Here is a 21,591-nt window from a genome sequence, read left to right as displayed (position 1 = left end):
AGTGTGGTGCAGGTGAGTGTGGTGCAGGTGAGTGTGGTGCAGGTGAGTGTGGTGCAGGTGAGTGTGGTGAAGGTGAGTGTGGTGCAGGTGAGTGTGGTGCAGGTGGGTGTGGTGCAGGTGAGTGTGGTGCAGGTGAGTGTGGTGCAGGTGGGTGTGGCGCAGGTGGGTGTGACGCAGGTGAGTGTGGTGCAGGTGGGTGTGGTGCAGGTGGGTGTGGTGCAGGTGAGTGTGGTGCAGGTGAGTGTGGTGCAGGTGAGTGTGGTGCAGGTGGGTGTGGTGCAGGTGAGTGTGGTGCAGGTGAGTGTGGTGCAGGTGGGTGTGGTGCAGGTGGGTGTGGTGCAGGTGGGTGTGGTGCAGGTGAGTGTGGTGCAGGTGAGTGTGGTGCAGGTGAGTGTGGTGCAGGTGAGTGTGGTGCAGGTGGGTGTGGTGCAGGTGAGTGTGGCGCAGGTGGGTGTGGTGCAGGTGGGTGTGGTGCAGGTGGGTATGGTGCAGGTGAGTGTGGTGCAGGTGAGTGTGGTGCAGGTGAGTGTGGTGCAGGTGAGTGTGGTGCAGGTGAGTGTGGTGAAGGTGAGTGTGGTGCAGGTGAGTGTGGTGCAGGTGGGTGTGGTGCAGGTGAGTGTGGTGCAGGTGAGTGTGGTGCAGGTGGGTGTGGCGCAGGTGGGTGTGGCGCAGGTGAGTGTGGTGCAGGTGGGTGTGGTGCAGGTGGGTGTGGTGCAGGTGAGTGTGGTGCAGGTGAGTGTGGTGCAGGTGAGTGTGGTGCAGGTGGGTGTGGTGCAGGTGAGTGTGGTGCAGGTGAGTGTGGTGCAGGTGGGTGTGGTGCAGGTGGGTGTGGTGCAGGTGGGTGTGGTGCAGGTGAGTGTGGTGCAGGTGAGTGTGGTGCAGGTGAGTGTGGTGCAGGTGAGTGTGGTGCAGGTGGGTGTGGTGCAGGTGAGTGTGGCGCAGGTGGGTGTGGTGCAGGTGGGTGTGGTGCAGGTGGGTGTGGTGCAGGTGAGTGTGGTGCAGGTGAGTGTGGTGCAGGTGAGTGTGGTGCAGGTGAGTGTGGTGCAGGTGGGTGTGGTGCAGGTGAGTGTGGTGCAGGTGGGTGTGGTGCAGGTGGGTGTGGTGCAGGTGAGTATGGTGCAGGTGAGTGTGGTGCAGGTGAGTGTGGTGCAGGTGAGTGTGGTGCAGGTGAGTGTGGTGCAGGTGAGTGTGGTGCAGGTGAGTGTGGTGCAGGTGGGTGTGGTGCAGGTGGGTGTGGTGCAGGTGGGTGTGGTGCAGGTGAGTGTGGTGCAGGTGAGTGTGGTGCAGGTGAGTGTGGTGCAGGTGGGTGTGGTGCAGGTGAGTGTGGTGCAGGTGAGTGTGGTGAAGGTGAGTGTGGTGCAGGTGAGTGTGGTGCAGGTGAGTGTGGTGCAGGTGGGTGTGGTGCAGGTGAGTATGGTGCAGGTGGATGTGGCGCAGGTGGGTGTGGTGCAGGTGGATGTGGTGCAGGTGGGTGTGGCGCAGGTGGGTGTGGTGCAGGTGGATGTGGCGCAGGTGGGTGTGGCGCAGGTGGATGTGGCGCAGGTGGGTGTGGTGCAGGTGGGTGTGGTGCAGGTGGGTGTGGTGCAGGTGGGTGTGGTGCAGGTGGGGGTGTGGTGCAGGTGAGTGTGGTGCAGGTGGGTGTGGTGCAGGTGAGTGTGGTGCAGGTGAGTGTGGTGCAGGTGGGTGTGGTGCAGGTGAGTATGGTGCAGGTGAGTGTGGTGCAGGTGAGTGTGGTGCAGGTGGATGTGGCGCAGGTGGGTGTGGTGCAGGTGGATATGGTGCAGGTGGGTGTGGCGCAGGTGGGTGTGGCGCAGGTGGGTGTGGTGCAGGTGGGTGTGGTGCAGGTGGATGTGGCGTAGGTGGGTGTGGCGCAGGTAGATGTGGCGCAGGTGGGTGTGGTGCAGGTGGGTGTGGTGCAGGTGGGTGTGGTGCAGGTGGGTGTGGTGCAGGTGGGGGTGTGGCGCAGGTGGGTGTGGCGCAGGTGGGTGTGGTGCAGGTTGATGTGGCGCAGGTTTGGGTGTGGTGCAGGTGGGTGTGGCGCAGGTGGGTGTGGCGCAGGTGGGTGTGACGCAGTTGGGATCTTCGTGGAGCTTCACTATGAGCGCTGTTTACACTGTTGAAACATTATGTTTCTGTATTCATCTGTCGGCGTCTTCAAGGTCGATGGTAAGTACTTATCTGTCAGCACCTTCAGCTCCTGATCCATGACAGTATTGTGTATTTAGCTTCCATCTATGTCTCTCTGTTTTGTTATTTCTCACTTTAAACATTGCTTCCTTGCCCACATAATCTTTTACAGTTTTAATCTTACGAGTTTTGCTGTGTTATGTATTGTATAGGATAGATAGTTCCATTCCCTCAAGCTGTCGTCGTAGCTCAGAATTCTCAGTTCATAGATATCACATTGTGTTATGTTTTGACAACTATTTCTCATTGCTACGTCTCCCAACGCTAACAAAGAATTCCGATGAATTGTGTGTTTAAATTCCTGAGAACTATCTAAAAATATGCTCATTTCGCTCAGATCTCTGACGTTATTCAGCCATTTATCTATGGCATTAGGTTTAACGATCTGCTCCTCAGATTCATAAGTTGCCTTTCCTTCAGTCTTCACTGCGGCTGTAATCTTCTCAGAAACATTATTATCTAAGTAAATAATTATGAAAAGGAGCCACCGAGCCTCTAACAAAGAATGGGAGAGCCTTGAGAGGCTCTATGTAGCACCTTAGTCTTATCTAAGTTATTTTGTCTTTACAATAATGTTACTTTTCTTCTTTTTTTTAACAGTATATGAAGTTTTAGTAATAATGTATTGCAGACTAGTTTTCCTTGTTCTGAATCTGCACCTTAGTTTCGTATCATCCACTTTACATACTTTGAAAGCTGTTAACTCTGTCACGTAGTTGATGTGTAGTAGGAGCAGGATGGGTAATAGCTTATATCAAGTATATGAGCCATTTTATTCTAATATATCAGAATCTTCATTTTGATATATAGTGTCATTGTGACACTCTGTTTTGTGTCCGACAGGTACTCCCTCATCCTAACCCTGCTTAGAGCTTTATCCAGATACATATTTCTGCTAGATGATATCGAGGGTTTCCTGAGAACTGAGGAAGATGCCCACCTCTAATCTGCTCATGTTGCGTAATACCTTGAAGGTGAACACTTAAATTTTTTTGTTTTTTTCGGTGACTTGTCTTTCTTCTTACCTGTTCATAAGTTCAATAAGTATTATGCTATAAACCTCTGGCAGGTGTCTCAGTCGAGGTACTGAATAATTTCTAAAACAGAGGAATTTACAAGGCTTTAGCTGTCACTTATAGTATTAAATTGGATCATAGTCAACCAGATATATCACAGCTGTTTAATGTCGGTTTGTGGAATTTGTTAAGAAGTCGTGTATCGGCCGGGATTAAAGTGCCTATCTGGTGCATATCTAACATCTAAAACGAAAAAGGAATAGAAGTGCAAATATATAATACGTAAGACCACGAATAAAAAAAAATGGTGAAAGAAAGGAGACAAAATACAGAGCGACAGAGACGAGGAATTACGAGAAAAAAAGCAAAAACACAGTGCAAGGAGTAATGTAAACAAGCACCTTAATTTCAACCTCTTCCTAAAGATGCCAAGCGAGATGTTGTGTGGTCTTCATTACCTCCACTTCTTGGCGGACCATCACACAAGACCCGGCCGCCGCTGCCTCCCTCCGCGGCCTCTCACACACACACGCGTCTCTGTGAGCTGTATATCTTTTACGTAATAGCTGGTTGGGGCCGTCCACAGTGCACGTTGCTCATCCCAGGCCACAACTTTGATCGTATATACCTCAACATCTGCGGAAGATTGGACTTGCAAATGTGTCCTTTGCTCACGGTGAAGGATGGGTGGAGATAGCGAAGCAGCGGAGTGTGCCAGATAAGGCAAAAGACACCTGTTTATACAAAAGTCTTATATGAGCTGTATGTATGTGGGTGTGTGTGTGTGTATTCACCGAGTTGTCCTTGTGGGGTTTGAGCTCTGCTCTTTCGGAGTGTGTGTGTGTGTGTGTGAGTGTGTACTCACCTAGTTGTACTCACCTAGTTGTACTTACCTAGTTGTGCTTGCGGGGGTTGATCACTGGATCTTTGGTCTGGCCTCTCAAATGTCGATCAACTCGTGAATAGGTTTCTGACCTACTGGGCTCTATCATATCTACATTTGAAACATTGTTTCAAATTCTACGCTAAAGGAATATGCAAATATGGAAAATTAGGAGCAAAATACAATTTTCTGCATCCTCGAAAATGCAGGAACATGATGGCGAGGGGTATATGCCGTTTTGGAACAGGGTGTAGATACTTCCACCCTAAATTATGTCAATTCTCAATTAGGGACAAAAAATGCTACAATCTTCAGTGTCCGGAATTCCACGTGAGAGGTACACAGCGTTATAGACGGGAAGGTCAATATGACACTACTGGAATTTTTTTATAGGAAGGCAGAAACAGAGTAGAAAATATAAGAGAGAGGAAGAGTCAGATGGAACCACTACAGGATTACAGAGGGGAAGGGAGATACCCACAAGACTGGAATACAAACTATCAACAAGCACACAGGTACTACACCACTCAACACCCGTCCTACTACCAAAACTGGACGAATCACTTCCAAAACAACACACCCTGGGCCTGTGCAGAGTAGGGGGGGGGGGAGCACTACCAAAGCCCACCAGAAGTGACACACAATGTGGGAAATCATTCATATATACAAACACACAAGGCTTGAAACCAAAATCAAGAAATAAAGTAAAGTTCATAAATGGCCTCCTAATAGAATCGAACTCAATATTTGGTGCATTTACAGAAACCCACACAAAAGATCACATGGATAGTGAAATCTGGATTCCGAATTATAATCTATATAGATGAGACAGAGTAATTAGGTCAAGTGGAGGAGTAGGTCTGTATATTAAAGAGGAGCTGGCATGCACAGAGCTCCTGAACTCGTCCAATGAGGTGGTAGAGGTACTTGGAATCAAGGTAGAAAATATGAATCTACTTATTATTTTGATATACAAACCGCCAGATGCAACAGTTGAGGAATTTCTGAACAGACCCACAAAATAGAGAATATCCTTGATAACCTAGCAAACCCAATACCAGATATCATCTTCCTTGGAGACTTCAATCTACCCAGTTTAAAATGGAGAATAGTAAACAATAGCATCATAGCAGGAAGTCAACCTGGAAATAACCAACCACAGGTCAGAGAACTACTGAGATTCTGTGACAAATTCTCGCTCAGTCAGCAGATTACAGAACCAACTAGGAACGAAAACACACTGGACCTGATATTCACGAACAATGAAGAGCTAATCAGAGACATTACTGTCTCGGACACTACGTACTCGGACCACAAGCTCATTGAAGTGCAAACTAACGTTAATAACGGTAATAGGTCCAAGAGAAACAACAAGCGAGAAGGGCTATTCAATAAATTCAATTTTAATAATAAGAGGATAGACTGGGAGAAAATAAACAGGGACCTTACAAACATTCAATGGGAAAATGTTCTAAGAAATAAAAATCCTACACAGGGAATAGAAAAACTGACTTCTGAAGCATATAAAGTCCGTCTGAAACATGTTCCTTTGAGGAAAGCCAAAAAGAGGTCCAATGTAGAAAAAGAACGCAGACGACATTACAAAAGGAGGAAGAAATTAACGTAAATGCTTAAGCAGACACGACTCTCCATACAGAGAAGAAATAATTTAAACAGAGAGATTGAAGAACGAAACAGAGACTGAAGCATTCCTATCAGACAGAAGAAAGGCAACTAGAACAGAAAGCAATTCAAGAAATAAAGAAAAACCCAAAATATTTCTTCACATATGCTAAATCAAAAGCGAAAACCACTGCCAGTATTGGACCTATTCGTATTAGTGAAGGCTCATACACTGAGGATGACAAAGAAATTAGTGAAATCCTAAAAAAGCAGTATGAAGACATGTTTAGCACTCCGATACTCAGCATGAAAGTGGAAGATTCGGACAATTTCTTTATGAATGATACTCAAACACCTGTAAATATAACTGATATCAACACGAGCATGGCAGATTTTGAAAGAGAAATTGACAATATGCCCATGCACTCAGCCCCGGGTCCAGACTCATGGAATTCAATATTTATAAAGAAATGCAAAGTGCCAGTAGCACAGGCACTCAGTATAGTGTGGAGGAAGAGCTTGGACACAGGGGAGATACCAGATGAGCTTAAAGCAGCAGACATTACCCCTCTACACAAGGGTGGTAGCAAAGCATTGGCAAAGAATTATAGACCAGTTGCACTAGACGAAAAACATAATGCAGATGTCGTATACACAGATTTTGCAAAGACATTCGACATGTGTGACCATGGAGTGATTGCACACAAAATTGGGTCAATGGGTATAACTGGTAAAGTAGGACGCTGGATACTCAATTTACTGTCGACCAGAACACAAAGAGTAACAGTCAATCAAGTAAAATCGAGTCCGAGTGCAGTTAAAAGCTCTGTACCTCAAGGTACAGTCCTTGCACCACTGCTGTTCCTTATTCTCATATCAGATATAGACAAAAACACATGTCACAGCTTCGTGTCATCCTTTGCAGAAGATACAAAAATCAGCATGAAAATTACCTCTGCTGAAGACATTGATAAACTACAAACAGATATTAACAAAGTTTTCGATTGGGCAGCAGAAAATAACATGATGTTTAACTGTGATAAATTCCAGGTACTCAGATACGGCAAAAATGAGGATCTTAAACATAATACAGGGTACAAAACACAATCGAATCTGCCCATAGTAGGAAAACAGCATGTCAAGGATTTGGGAATAATGATGTCCGACGACCTAACGTTTAGGGAGCATAACCAAGCAAGTACTGCGTCAGCCAGGAAAATGGTAGGATGGATTACGAGAACCTTCAAGTCCAGAGATCCCATCACAATCGTTGTACTCTTCAAATCACTTGTGTTGTCCCGTCTTGAGTACTGCTCAGTACTCACTTCCCCCTTTAGAGCAGGAGAGATTGCTGAAATTGAGGGGATACAGAGAACATATACGGCACGCATAGACGAGATAAAGCACCTAAATTATTGGGATCGTCTCAAAGCTCTCCAAATGTACTCACTAGAAAGGAGACGAGAGAGATACCAAATAATATACACATGGAAAATACTGGAGGGACAGGTCCCAAATCTGCACAGTAAAATAACAACGTACTGGAGTGAACGATATGGAAGAAAATGCAGAATAGAACCAGTGAGGAGCAGAGGTGCCATGGGCACAATCAGAGAACACTGTATGAACATCAGAGGTCCACAGTTGTTCAACGTCCTACCAGCGAGCATCAGAAATATTACAGGAACAACCGGGGACATCTTCAAGAGGAAACTAGAGTGTTTCCTTCAAGGAGTGCCGGACCACCCGGGCTGTGGTGGGTATGTGGGCCTGCGGGCCGCTCCAAGCAACAGCCTGGTGGACCAAACTCTCACAAGTCAAGTCTGGCCTCGGGCCGGGCTTGGGGAGTGGAAGAACTCCCAGAACCCCATCAACCACGTAATGTATGGAGTCAGCCTCCACCACATCACTTCCTCGTGCATTCTATCTGTCAACTACTCTAACACTGAAAAAGTTCTGTCTAACGTCCCTGTGGTTCATTTGGGTACTCCGTTTCCACCTGTGTCCCCTTGTTCGCATGCCCCCACCCCCATGTTAAACAGTTTATCCCTTTCACCCATTTCAGTTCCTCAGAGAATTTTGTAGGTAGTGATCATGTTTCCCCTTACTCTTCTGTCTTCTAGTGTTGTGAGGTACATTTCACGCAACCTTCCCTCGTAACTCATGCCTCTTAGTTCTGGGACTAGTCTAGTGGCATACTTCTGAACTTTTTCCAGCTTCGTCTTGTGCATGACAAGGTACACGCTCCATGCTGGGGCCGCATACTCCAGGATTGGTCTTACAAATGTGGTATACAAGGTTCTAAATGATTCCTTACACAAGTTTCTGAAGGTAGTTCTGATGTCATCCAGGCTCGCATACGCCGCAGATGTTATTCTTTTTATGTGGGCTTCAGGAGACAAGTTTGGTGTGATATCAACTCCTAGATCTTTCTCTTTGTCCCTTTCAAAAAGTACTTCATCTCCCATTCTGTATCCTGTGCCTGGCCTCCTGTTTCTATCACCTAGTTTTATTACCTTACATTTACTCGGGTTGAACTTTAGTAGCAATGTGTTGGACCAGTTTGTCTAGGTCCTCTTCAGTTTCATTCAGTTTGTCTAGGTCCTCTTGTAGCCTAATTCTATCTTTTTCTGTCCCAATCCTCCTCATAATTTTTCCATCCACAGCTAGCAGTGGCGTGATATTTAGCTGTTGTATTATTTCCTTGTTACTCAATCTCCTCATATCTGGGACTAGTCTGTTAGCAAATCTTTCTTTTTCATATAGCATCATATAGCATCATATAGCATCATTTTCTCAAATCATATAGCATTTTCTATGGATTGGAATCCTTATATCGTTAATCATAAAACGAAACATTTGATGTTTAACGATATACGAGTTCTAAGTGGGTGATGTATATTCTAAAACTGTTCTGCAATTTGTCGCCCACAAGTTACTGAACGAATCTCTGTTTAGATTCTGACATTGAGCTCTTAAATTGGGCAGCCTTGCATGTGCCGCTGATGATAATCGCTTGACGAAGGCTTCCGATGATGGGTTCAATATATATGCAGTCCCCGTTGTGAAGTGGTAACACACTCGCCTGGCGTTTCGCGAGTATTTAAACAATTTGGCGGGTCGTATTCCGGGGAAAATTAGGATTAAGGACCTGTCCGAAACGCTATGCGTGCTAGTGGCATTACAAGAATGTAACAACTCTTGTATATATAAATAAAAAAATTAAAAAATAAAATAATGTCAGCATTTAGGTCATTTGCTGTCCAATTACAAAAAGGGTTTCCTATCGCTTATGGTACCTTGTGGTCGACCACCTCTTCCCAGCAGAAAGTTTCATTAACCCTTCAATTATGCAAGGCATCATTTGATGCTTTGACCAACTTGCAGTAAATTGCGCATCGCATCATGTGATGCTTTGGAGTACTACGCAAGATTTAAACGGCCCGCGGATACACGGGGTTCACCACACCTTCATCAGGGCTCTTGTAAACAGACGCCATTTAAAAAAAAAATCGTGGGCCAAACTCCCGGGTGTTAGGGGCCTCAGTATTGAGTGAGAAACCAAGCCTGACGCACGCAGCATGAACTATTATGTAGCGATGATATTATTACAGAAGAACCCTGACTGTGATAAAACTGACCAGGGTTCTGATAATAGCAGGATTGTGGTGATATTTAGCCCTATGTGCCATGGAGGGAGGAGTAATGCTGTGGGAGGGGAGGGTAGTGGCTTTATCTTCTGACTGTGTGTGGCCACCTTTTATTGACTGCACTCACTATACCAGCTTAGTGGTTCGCTATGGTGAACACAAATGTAGATACTTATATATAACGTGTGTATAGAGGGTATAAACAGCGAGAGGAGAAGGATGGGAGCTGCCATTTTGGTGAGGCAGGAGCGTCGTCTGCCTGACTTACCATGTTGTTTACTGATGACCACGATGGTCTTTGGGCACCATACCAGTTTACTTGTACAAGTATGGTGAATAAAACAGGTAGTTATTTATACATAATATGTGTATATAGCGCAATAACACCACAAACAGTATTGTTGTAGGAGAAATATTAGTGCGTCTGGCCTTGAGGGCGGCCGCCACCAGCTGACTGTGTGAGGTCCTACATCTTTGTGCCTTTACTCACCATACAAGCTTAGATGTACAGTTATGGTGAACAAAACATGCAAATACTTATATATAACGTCTGTATATAAAAGCAAAAACAGTATGGTGGGTGGAGAATGTGGGTGAGTCAGGTGACTTGAGGGAGGGCGTGAGTGGCTGACTGGTACACGGCGGTCACTCCTCGTTACTTTTTGACTCATAATAGCTACTTAGTGGTTCGTTATGGTGAACAAAACATGCAGATACTTATATATATCCTGTGTATATAGTGCAATAACCGACAATGTATTTGTTCACTGTTTGATGAACATAATTGAATCAACAATATGCACACCATATTTTTGAGTACAGCGATGATTCACTCATTTTATTATATAAATATATCACACTACACACTATTGAATAATATTACAGCCAAAAAACTACGAAAAATCAATCAGAGACACTGAAATAATTAGATAATTATCTCTTTGTGGCAACTCCGGCCTGACAGCTGGCGATCAACAGACCGCCTGGGATGCACGCTGAGTCAGTGCTTATTTTTTGCCAGAATTCCCCGCCCTATGGGCAATATATGCCTCTTACGATTTTTGTATTATTTTTCCCGTGATCAGTGAACACAAATTAACAGGTTAGGAAGAAAAAAAAATTTTTTTTTTTTTGGTATGCGCCTGTGGATGTCAAATGGTACATAGCTATGCGCCTTTTAAGGGTTAATAAACACACAGGTCATCAGATATTTTCTGGCGTCATTCAGCTGCATTTTCTCCTCATAGTTTTAGCCTCCTTAGCAAACACTGGGGGAAATGAGTCTATTCTCTCTAGTAAATCATTTACAAGGATTAGAGCTGGTGGTGGCGCAGTGATAACACACTCGCCCCGCGATTCGCGAGCGATTTGTCCTAGATTCGTAACCTGGCCCGGGAGGACTGACTATTAGCCGTTAGTCTTTAACTGTACGTTTCTGTTCTCCCAGCAATGATTGGGTACCTAGTAGTTAAAGGATTGGCGAATCGTGTTCCAAGGAAGCTAGTGGGTAAGGCTTACCATGAGCTATGGGAAAGGAAAGCTCACATCCTGCTGTCAGGAGTCAGCAGTCGACTGCGCCTGTACCCACCGTGTAAAAAAATAATTGCTGCCTTCAGTGGAAGGCTACTAGTAACATCTGAGTTCTCTTCCCTCACTGTGGCTCTGTGTTCTGTTTCAGAGGAATAGCTTGATGCGCCAGAGCACCTTCTGTATCATTTATACCTGCTAATATATTTTGTAAACTACTTTCCTTCTTTGGTACCATGTCGAGGGCTTTCTGGCAGACCAAAAATATCTGGTCAATCACCGGTTCTCTATCTTGTCTGATCTCGGTCTTCAGATCATAGAACTCCTACATTTGTGAGGCAAGATTTGTTATCATTAAACCCGCGTGAAGCTGTTTTATATAACAAAAATTCTTTGAAATGTTCCAGTGTCATATGATGATCTTTTCCTTCACCTTGCACGAGGGGAACGTTTGTGACATTGGACTGTATTTTGGTACCTCCTGTCTCTTTCCTCTTTGGTATGTTGATAGAATGTTGAATGAATTGAAGTCTCTGTCGCTATGTCACTATACCCATCAGCATATATTATAGTGACCAGCGTAAGGCTTCCGATTCTTCGCTTAGTATCTATAGTGAGATTCTGAATATTAAACCACACACCAGAAAATGAGGAGACGACGACGTTACGACTTGATAATAAAGGGTCCAGGACGGACCCAAAGGTCGTCGTCTCATCATTTTCTGGTGTGTGGTTTGGTCTTCATATCTTAAGCCACATTATTGTGACTTATCGTCTGCAGTGAGATCCTATCTGATCTCACTATCCTAGTAATGTTCAGCTCCACCAGGGGTTTTGTATTGACCCTAGTTATCTCTAACCCCTCCAGTCCTGCTTTGTTTTACTCCATTTCCTCAATTTCAGGAATTTCCGCCTGCTCTACTGTGAAGATCTCCTGATACCTCCTGTTTAGTTCTTCACACATTTCAATATCGTTTTCAGTGAATGAGTTCATTGCTGAAATCAGATTCAGCAACGGTTATATCACTGTTGTTTACCTATTTATATAGCTGTGAAGGAACTTAAAGTTGTCTTAGTTTTAACTGCATTGGGTCGTACTTCAGGGTTTGTGATGCCCCTAACCATCTGTTGTTAATTTATTTTTGTAGTTTTTTTGCCTTCATTTTTTGTATTATCTTTCTTCTTTGCAGTCACAGTTAAACCATAATTTTTGTGTGTGTTTTTTTTTAAACCATGGTTAATCCTATGCTTTTCCCGGTCCTCCCTGTGATTTTCGATGAATTCTGAACTCCTTTACACCATTTCTTGTTGAAGAACTATATAAAGTCTTATGAGGGTCTTCACTCTGTGCCCTATTGTTATGGACTAGTCTCTCATTGTGTTGAGTTTACCCTCCACTAGGCCTCATTTCTACCACATTGTTCATATCCTGTAATAGTACATTCCTACTTCTAAATCCTGAGTCTTTAAGAGTGAATACCGGGTCTGGCAGATTCATCGTTTCCACTCATTATAGTGGGTTCACTGATGGATTGGCCATTGAACCTTCTCATTTACGTGTCCATGAATTTAGCTGTCCATGTATCCTTGCTTCCATTGAGTTAATAATCATCCTAATGTATTTTACAACAGTTAAAGTCCCATGGAATGGAACTGCGATCCATTCATGTTTGGAAATAAAACTGCTTTTTCCAGGAGTAATGACTGGCCTGTTGTTGTTGTCGTACCTCTGCCTAGGTCGCCCTTCATCTAGAAGTGGGATATATATCGTAGCTGTTATCTTCGGCTATCGAATGTTCAGCTGTTCTTGATTAAACACCATCATCTCCCATCCTTCCATCTCCTTTCTTACAACGTCATAGTTTTAAAGAAATACTGAATTGCTTAGGAATTCTGATACTCTTGTTTCTCGCAGTGTGTTTACATCGGGAATCTCCTCGTTTATCCATAGCTTAAATTCTGTCGCTTTATATGAGTTCTCAACTATGATGGTGTAATATTTTTGAGCATCATTCTGCAATGGTGTCAGCAGTAGTGGTGTAGGGTGTTGTCAGCATGGGAGAGAGGCGCGGGATGCTGAGGGGCAGCATCAACAACGGAAGTGTGGAGTGGTGTCCCCAAGGGACGGAGGGGTGTGGAGTAGTGTCAGCAACGAGGGGGGAAACTAGTGTCATCAAACATCTTTGTATCACTCACGGACACTCATCGAGCAAGAAAACTATCGTCATTACACGCAATTAAAGTCACGACTAAGTAAGGCCATAACTACTAACCTCGCGGCGTGATAAATTAAATACCATTCCTTTTTTTCATTAATTTCAATATAAGAGTGTTAATACTATTTGTATAAATTATTGATCAAAGGATAACAATAATACCTGATGTAACTTTTCTTTGTGTAAACATTTTGTACGTATATACAGGATGGCTGTAAATGAGACCTTAACACAAGTATTGAGCAGCTGGAGTTGCCAAAAAACTTTGTTCCAAGTGCACACGCTGAGGCAACACCTGCCACATATAACTATGAAAAGTAATGAGACAAATAATTCACGCCGGAGAAGCACCACCAAGCGGCTTTTATTCACGAATATAAAGGATCCCTGAACACAGGATGCGCCTTAACCTTTTCAATTTAGGGAGGAGCGTAATGAATGGCAGCTTACATTATCCGTGAGGCCCAGGTGGCCACAGCCTAGTTGGCGAGACATAGAGCGTCTTTTATCCCCTCTTGAAGTACGCGCTCGACGGAAGGGTCGTAATATATCTTCGTTGATGGTATTACGCAACACTACTGAACTGTCAGGAAAGGCGCGTTGTTATAGCCTCTCTATCGTTTGTCTTTCCTTTGTTGGCAACTAGTGGTTTATCTTATCTAAGTTGAGACACTCATGCCTTCATTAATGATGTCTCAAAGGGTCTGCAATTTGAGTGATTTTTGCCTATGTATTACACTAAAAATTACTGTGTTGTTCATATATCTGAAGTTGGGCTGATTAACATAAAAGTGTTTAATTAGTTTCATGTTTAATTTTCCCTTCGTAGTTATAATAATTAATATTATTCATTACGTGATTAATAATTAATATTATTCATTACGTGATTACACACACACACACACACACACACACACACACACACACACACACACACACACACACACACACACACACACACACACACACACACACACACACACACACATATAAGAAGGAAGATGTCGGTAAATGACCAAGTGACAAGACTGAGGAAAACAGAAGGGGCATATACAGAAAGCGACAAGGAAATCTGCGAGGTACTGAATGCAAAATTCCATGGAGTGTTCACAACCGAGCCTGAGCAGCTCCCATTGTTAGAAGAGATTACCCAAGATGAAAGACTATCGGATATAGAGGTGACAGCAGAGGATGTAATGAAACAGTTGACAACACTGGATGCAAATAAAGCTGTTGGACCAGACAAAGTATCCCCGTGGATACTCAAAGAGGCAGCGCAGGCTCTCAGCGTGCCTCTGGCAATGATCTTTAATGAGTCACTTATGTCGGGAGAATTGCCCAGTTGCTGGAAGGAGGCAAATGTCGTACCGATTTTCAAAAAGGGTGATAGGGAGGAGGCACTTAACTACAGACCCGTATCACTGACAAGCATCCCCTGCAAAATACTTGAAAGAATAATTAGGCTAAGACTTGTTGAGCACCTGGAGAGCATTGGGTTTGTAAACAAGCACCAACATGGGTTCTGGACAGGGAAATCATGCCTAACAAACCTTTTAGAATTCTATGATAAAGTAACAAGGATAAGGCAGGACAGAGAAGGCTGGGCAGACTGCATATTTCTTGACTGCCAAAAGGCCTTTGATACGGTACCGCACATGAGACTGCTATACAAACTTGAGAGGCAGGCAGGAGTAAGCGGAAAGGCCCTAGTATGGGTGAAGAACTACCTAACAGGAAGGAGCCAGAGGGTAATGGTAAGGGGCGAAAAGTCGGACTGGCGAACAGTAACAAGTGGAGTACCTCAAGGATCGGTGCTGGGACCAATCCTCTTTCTAATTTACGTAAATGATATGTTTACAGGAGTGGAATCATACATGTCAATGTTTGCAGATGACGCAAAATTAATGAGAAGAGTTGTGACAGACGAGGATTGTAGGATCCTCCAAGAGGACTTAAACAGGCTGCAGAGATGGTCAGGGAAATGGCTACTGGAGTTTAACACCAGTAAATGTAAAGTTATGGAAATGGGATCAGGGACAGGAGACCAAAGGGACAGTACACAATGAAGGGGAACAGTCTACCTGTAACGATTCGAGAAAGAGACCTGGGAGTGGATGTGACACCTAATCTAACTCCTGAGGCACATATAAATAGGATAACGACAGCAGCGTACTCTACACTGGCGAAAATTAGAACTTCATTCAGAAACCTAAATGAGGAAGCTTTTAGGGCGCTTTACACTGCCTACGTGAGACCCGTCTTAGAGTATGCCGCGCCATCATGGAGCCCCCACCTGAAGAAACACATAAAGAAACTGGAGAAGGTTCAGAGGTTTGCCACGAGGCTTGTCCCAGAGCTACGAGGGATGGGATATGAAGAGCGGCTGAAGGAACTGAACCTTACGACACTAGAGAAAAGAAGGGAGAGAGGAGATATGATAGGGACATATAAAATACTCAGGGGAATTGACAAAGTGAAAATAGATGAAATGTTCACACGTAATAATAACAGAACGAGGGGACATGGGTGGAAACTGGAAACTCAGATGAGTCACAGAGATGTTAGGAAGTTTTCTTTTAGCGTGAGAGTAGTAGAAAAATGGAATGCACTTGGGGAACAGGTTGTGGAAGCAAATACTATTCATACTTTTAAAACTAGGTATGATAGGTAAATGGGACAGGAGTCATTGCTGTAAACAACCGATAGCTAGAAAGGCGGGATCCAAGAGTCAATGCTCGATCCTGCAAGCACATATAGGTGAGTACATATAGGTGAGTACACACACACACACACACACGCACACACACACACACACACACTTACAAGTCGGAATGGTCGACTGGTCGACCATTCCGACTTCATCGGAATTCCTTCATCGACCATTCGACCATTCCTTCATCGACTGGTCGACTGAAGGAATGGTCAAACAAATGGTTGTTAGAGTTTAACCCAACCAAATGTAATGTAATGGAGATAGGTGTAGGGAGCAGGAGGCCAGATACAAGGTATCATCTGGGAGAGGAAATTCTTCAGGAGTCAGAGAAGGAAAAAGACTTGGGGGTTGATATCACGCCAGACCTGTCTCCTGCAGCACATATCAAGCGGATAACATCAGCGGCATATGCCAGGCTGGCCAACATACGAACGGCATTCAGAAACTTGTGTAAAGAATCATTCAGAACTTTGTATACCACATATGTCAGGCCAATCCTGGAGTATGGAGCCCCTGCATGGAGTCCATATCTAGTCAAGGATAAGACTAAACTGGAAAAGGTTCAAAGGTTTGCCACCAGACTAGTACCCGAGCTGAGAGGTATGAGCTACGAAAAGAGACTACGGGAATTAAACCTCACTTCGCTGGAAGACAGAAGAGTTAGGGGGGACATGATCACCACATTCAAGATTCTGAAGGGAATTGATAGGGTAGATAAAGACAGTCTATTTAACACAAGGGGAACACGCACAAGGGGACGCAGGTGGAAAATGAGTGCCCAAATGAGCCACAGAGATATCAGAAAGAACTTTTTTAGTGTCAGAGTGGTTGACAAATGGAATGCATTAGGAAGTGATGTGGTGGAGGCTGACTCCATACACAGTTTCAAGTGTAGATATGATAGAGCCCGATAGGCTCAGGAATCTGTACACCTGTTGATTGCCGGTTGAGAGGCGGGACCAAAGAGCCAGAGCTCAACCCCTGCAAACACAACTAGGTGAGTACAACTAGGTGAGTACACACACACACACACACATCGGGGACCGGTTGCTGAGTGGTCAGCATGTTGGACACGTGTTATGATCCCAGGTAGCCGAAAAACGAGTCTCCCCTTTGAGAATTATTCTATCAAACCTGACCTGACTAGAAGGTCTAGGAAATATAGAGGTGATAACACAGATGTAAAATAGTTGGTTCGATTTAATGGACAATTTGAGATTATGGGCAGTGAATAATAAAATAGATAAATGACTAGTTAGGAGATGTAGATAGTTTGCTGGAGGCGTGAGGCTCGCTTCTGGAGGGCTTTGACCTCACTTGAGTGCCGGACATCGCAGGGGGAAGCCGTGCTCTATTTGAGCTCCCGTCAGAAAGGAATCCCTGGTGATATATCTCCAAGAGAAGAGAAGTGTGCAAACGTGCCAGCTGTGGAATCGAGTTGGGAACGTTGTGGTCTCAAGTCCTGGACGGCAAGGAGTGTTTATTAAGCCGCCCATAGACATTATCGTGGGCCGTGGGAGTGCCCTGACCAGACTCCGTCAGAGGGAGGAGCGCCCTCGACTAGACAATCTGTGGTTTGTCTTTGGGGAAGAAGTTTCTGAGAAATTCGAGGCCAGCACAGAGGGAGTAGTTGATGAGACTCAAAGGTAGTGGAGGGGAGGACCTCGAGCTGTGAGGAGAAGCAGTGAAGAGGAGTGTCACATTCTTCTGTAGAGGTGGTGGAGCACCATAGAGGCTCAAGGAAGACTTCATGGTAGCAGCCTGAAGGAGCTGCAGAGGATCCTGGTAGTTAAACCATGAAGAACCTGAAGAGATCAGGGTAGTGAACTTCCAGATGTAGAAGGGAAGTTCTAAATGATTACTTGTAGGGAGGTGATAGAGTGTTTGATTGTCATTAGCGTGCAAGACGCAGTGAAAGGTGAGTGATTGTTAGCCATTCTTGTGCCGAGGAGTGTTTATACAGAAGTATAGAGTTACAGTCGTAGGCTGGATTACCTACAGATGTATGTGTTCTAGGACTGATAGGGTGATCGATTGATCATTGTTATATATCAAGGAACATTTATACTGATATATATGTGTTATTGCATTCATACGCCAATTTTCCTTGCCCATGTGTACAGATGTATGTTCTCTTGCTGATAGTGCAACATTGTATTATAAGACTTGATATACTTGAGGAGGTTGATAGTATCAGGTGGTGAATCAGGAGATAGGATACCACTTGATAAGCTGATGATAGAGTTCTGATGGTGTTGGAGTGCAACCTGACTGAAATAGTATAGAGTGTAGGATTCGTTATTATTATATGTGTGTATGTATTGTGTATGTGCTTTGTCCAGTAAATGTATTCAAATTTGCTGGTGTTTGCCCTTGTCCCAGTGAGGCTTCCCAGGAAGTAGTAAAGAAGGAGAGAGAGAGAGAGAAAGAACCAAGAACCACTGCTGAGGACAGGGAAGAAGGTAATACTGATAAGTCAAAGGGATTGAGGAGATCACATCACATAAGGAGAGAGTGGGGAGTCACAGTGGCTCGAGTGGGTGTGTGCATGTGAGAACGAGGCTGAGGATTGGAGCCGCATCCCCTAAACGTGTGATGTCGTTGAGCCCCTCTCCAAGAGCCAGAGGCGGCTAGGGTGATCTCCTGGTAAAGTATAAGCACTCTACCGAGTTGTGGGTTGGGTTGTCCAGAGAGAAGGATCAACGACGACAACACCACCAACCCACAATATAATACACGTATATTCAGTATATAGGCAAGACAACGACATCTCTTTCCAGGTGATTAATGATGCATAAGCAACAGTGGCTCCATTAAGGAACATATAATCTCTTCCCACAACCAGGTCATCACCAGAGAAGTCTTAATAAAAAACACGGAAATCATCGATAGATACAGTGATAGCAGGCGGCTTGATATCTGCGAGGCAATACACATTAAGTAGTCGACACCAGCAATCAACAGCCAATTAATGCACAACTATATTCTACCCACTTCAAGACTCCGCACCAATATAGAAGCATCAAGAAATATGGGCCAATAGGCCCTTTGCAGTTACTTCCATTCTTCCCTTTAACTTACAATATATTATACCCATTGTTTCGGGTTCTGTCTTGTGTTGAAAGTTTGTTTTCACCTCATCCAAAACAGTTGTAACATATCACCTCACCCAAATGCAGGTATAAAATTGAAGCTGTTTGAACTCTGTTTAGTTATAGTTGTGTGTGTGTAAACTAAAGTCTTTGAAAATGTAATAAGTTATTACGAAACGCGTTCAAGTGTCGCGTCAGACTAGAAATAAAAATGAATTTTAGAGAATTGGTTTTTCAGTTACCATCAACAGTGAAAAGAAATATAAGAAATATTGAGAAAATTCGTGTTAGAATTAATAATCTTACTTTTTCGGTCATATATAATATATATATATATATATATATATATATATATATATATATATATATATATATATATATATATATATATATATATATATATATATATATATGTATATAAAGTTTGTGAGGGTACCACCTCTGGTGCCAATGTGGGGACCCATAGCCTCGGAGAAGAAAATAAAAGTATTCAGAGGAGACCTTGTGGTTTCTCACTGAACACTAATATTATCTTCTCCTACCACCCCCATTCTTTTGTATGTACACATATATATTTACTTTATTTGAACTTTGTTACAAAAAAGGAGTTACATATGGGTTACAATGATGGTTATCATAGGTTGTCGAGTTCCTCCAGCTCCTCAAATGGCGGGCAGGAACCCTGGATGCAGTGCACATTTCCCCTCTGTATCGCCACACTGAGGCGCTGGAAAAGAAAGCTTGCAGCTCTTGGGTCCCTTGTCGTTTCAATGAGCCTAGAACCCAGTTCCTTCAAAAAACTCATAGCACTTTTACCCCAGGCGCCGAGTGTCTCAGAAGCAATGGGGACAAAATTGTAGTGGTGATCCAGTTCTCTATACTTACGGGATTTGGCTGCTTCCCCATGGGTGGCAGCGCCACCTGGTTGTGCAACACTGAGGTTAATGTAGGAATTAGCCAGGGTTGATACGCACGTGTAGTCCCAAACCAACTGCTTGCCATTCTTCCAGGGGTTCACTGTGATACCATCCAGGCGACCAATAAGAGCATCAGAGTTACGGGGCGTTAGGTAACGGGGCTCTCTTTCAGCTGGGCATCCAGCTGTGGTGAGGCTCCTCTTATATATATATATATATATATATATATATATATATATATATATATATATATATATATATATATATATATATATATATATATATATATATATATAAGGCACAACTCTCCTAAACACGAGAGTGAAGTATACAACTTTAGAACACTTTCCCACCAGGAGACTCGAACCCTAGCCAGCACAGAAGCCTTCCAGCAACTGGCATAACAGGTACGCCTTAACCCACTCCACCACCTGCTCAGACCCTTAAAAGAGATGGTAATTTCGGAGTATTTATACACTCCAACGATCACCACCTCCCAAGAGCACTAGAGCAAGTGAGGGGTCATTTTTACGTTTTTTCATCAAGTCCCTGTTAATATGGGAGAACACTGTGTCTATGCTTAAGGCACAACTCTCCTAAACACGAGAGTGAAATATACAACTTTAGAACACTTTCCCACCAGGAGACTCGAACCCTACCCAGCACAGAAGCCTTCCAGCAAATGGCATAACAGGTACGCCTTAACCTACTCCACCACCTGCTCAGACCCTTAAAAGAGATGGTAATTTCGGAGTATTTATACACTCCAAAGATCACCACCTCCCAAGAGCACTAGAGCAAGTGAGGGGTCATTTTTACGTTTTTTCATCAAGTCCCTGTTAATATGGGAGAACAGAGAATGGGTCAGAGAATAAGGATTAAAGATTAAAGAAAAGCCTCATGAACACGCAATATATGAATATGAAATTATAATGAGACATTGTAAGCCTCTCTATCAGAGTTTTTTCTTAAACTGTTGTGCAATATTATAACTTAAAAATGGATCAAGTTTGTACATTCCAGTACTAACATTAAGAAGATTTGGACACTGACTGATTAGAGCAGACTCAATTTAATTCCGTTCCACGAAATTAATTCCGTTCCATTCTTTTAAACTAATAAGTTTCGATGTGACCTCTTTGTTCACTAAAGTTCCTGTTGATGATCTGTTAAAATTTCTACGTGAGGAACTGCCTAAATATAATTTGAACTTGCAGACCAATAAAGTATTGGAACTTATCAAATTGTGTATAAAAGACAATTATTTTAGTTTTAATGGATTTTTTTTCAAACAAACATTTGGTATGGCGATGGGCAATCCCCTTTCCCCAGTTTTAAGCAATTTGTATATGGAATTCTTCGAAACAAAAATCTTATCCAGGATTATCCCGGCTAATGTAGTTTGGTTTAGGTATGTTGATGATATTTTGTGCTTATGGCCGTGCGACAAAGACCAGATAGTTTTTCTTAATGAACTCAATTCTTTGGTACCTTCAAACAAATTAGCTTGTGAGACTGAGGAGAATATGGTACTCTTCCGTTTTTGGACATAATGATTCATAGAGTCACTAGAAAGTTCAAATTTAATGTGTATAGGAAACCTACCAACGTGGGGTCGTATGTTTATTTTTATTGGAATCATCATAGTAAAGTTAAACAGGCAGTATTTTCAGGAATGTTTCTACGGGCTTTGAGGGTATGCAGCCCTGAGTTTTTTGATGAAGAGATTGCTAAAATATATGAAATTGGGAAGAGTTTACAATATCC

The 21,591-nt window shown here is 43.5% G+C and overlaps 1 protein-coding gene across 1 annotated transcript in view; it reads left to right on the top strand.

Moving 5' to 3' along the window:
* LOC138371692 (glutamine-rich protein 2-like) overlaps positions 1–21,591 on the top strand; it is a 53,942-nt gene that overhangs the window by 16,064 nt on the left and 16,287 nt on the right. The window contains exons 4-7 of the mRNA XM_069336704.1: positions 88–237; positions 583–732; positions 1,363–1,587; positions 1,725–1,855. Coding sequence (XP_069192805.1) covers positions 88–237; positions 583–732; positions 1,363–1,587; positions 1,725–1,855 — 656 coding nt within the window. The remainder of the gene's footprint in view (positions 1–87; positions 238–582; positions 733–1,362; positions 1,588–1,724; positions 1,856–21,591) is intronic.

Source organism: Procambarus clarkii, chromosome 36, assembly GCF_040958095.1.
Source record: "Procambarus clarkii isolate CNS0578487 chromosome 36, FALCON_Pclarkii_2.0, whole genome shotgun sequence".
NCBI lineage: Eukaryota > Metazoa > Arthropoda > Malacostraca > Decapoda > Cambaridae > Procambarus > Procambarus clarkii.
Note: the sequence above shows the minus strand (reverse complement) of the source record. Positions and strands in the feature narration are given on the sequence as shown.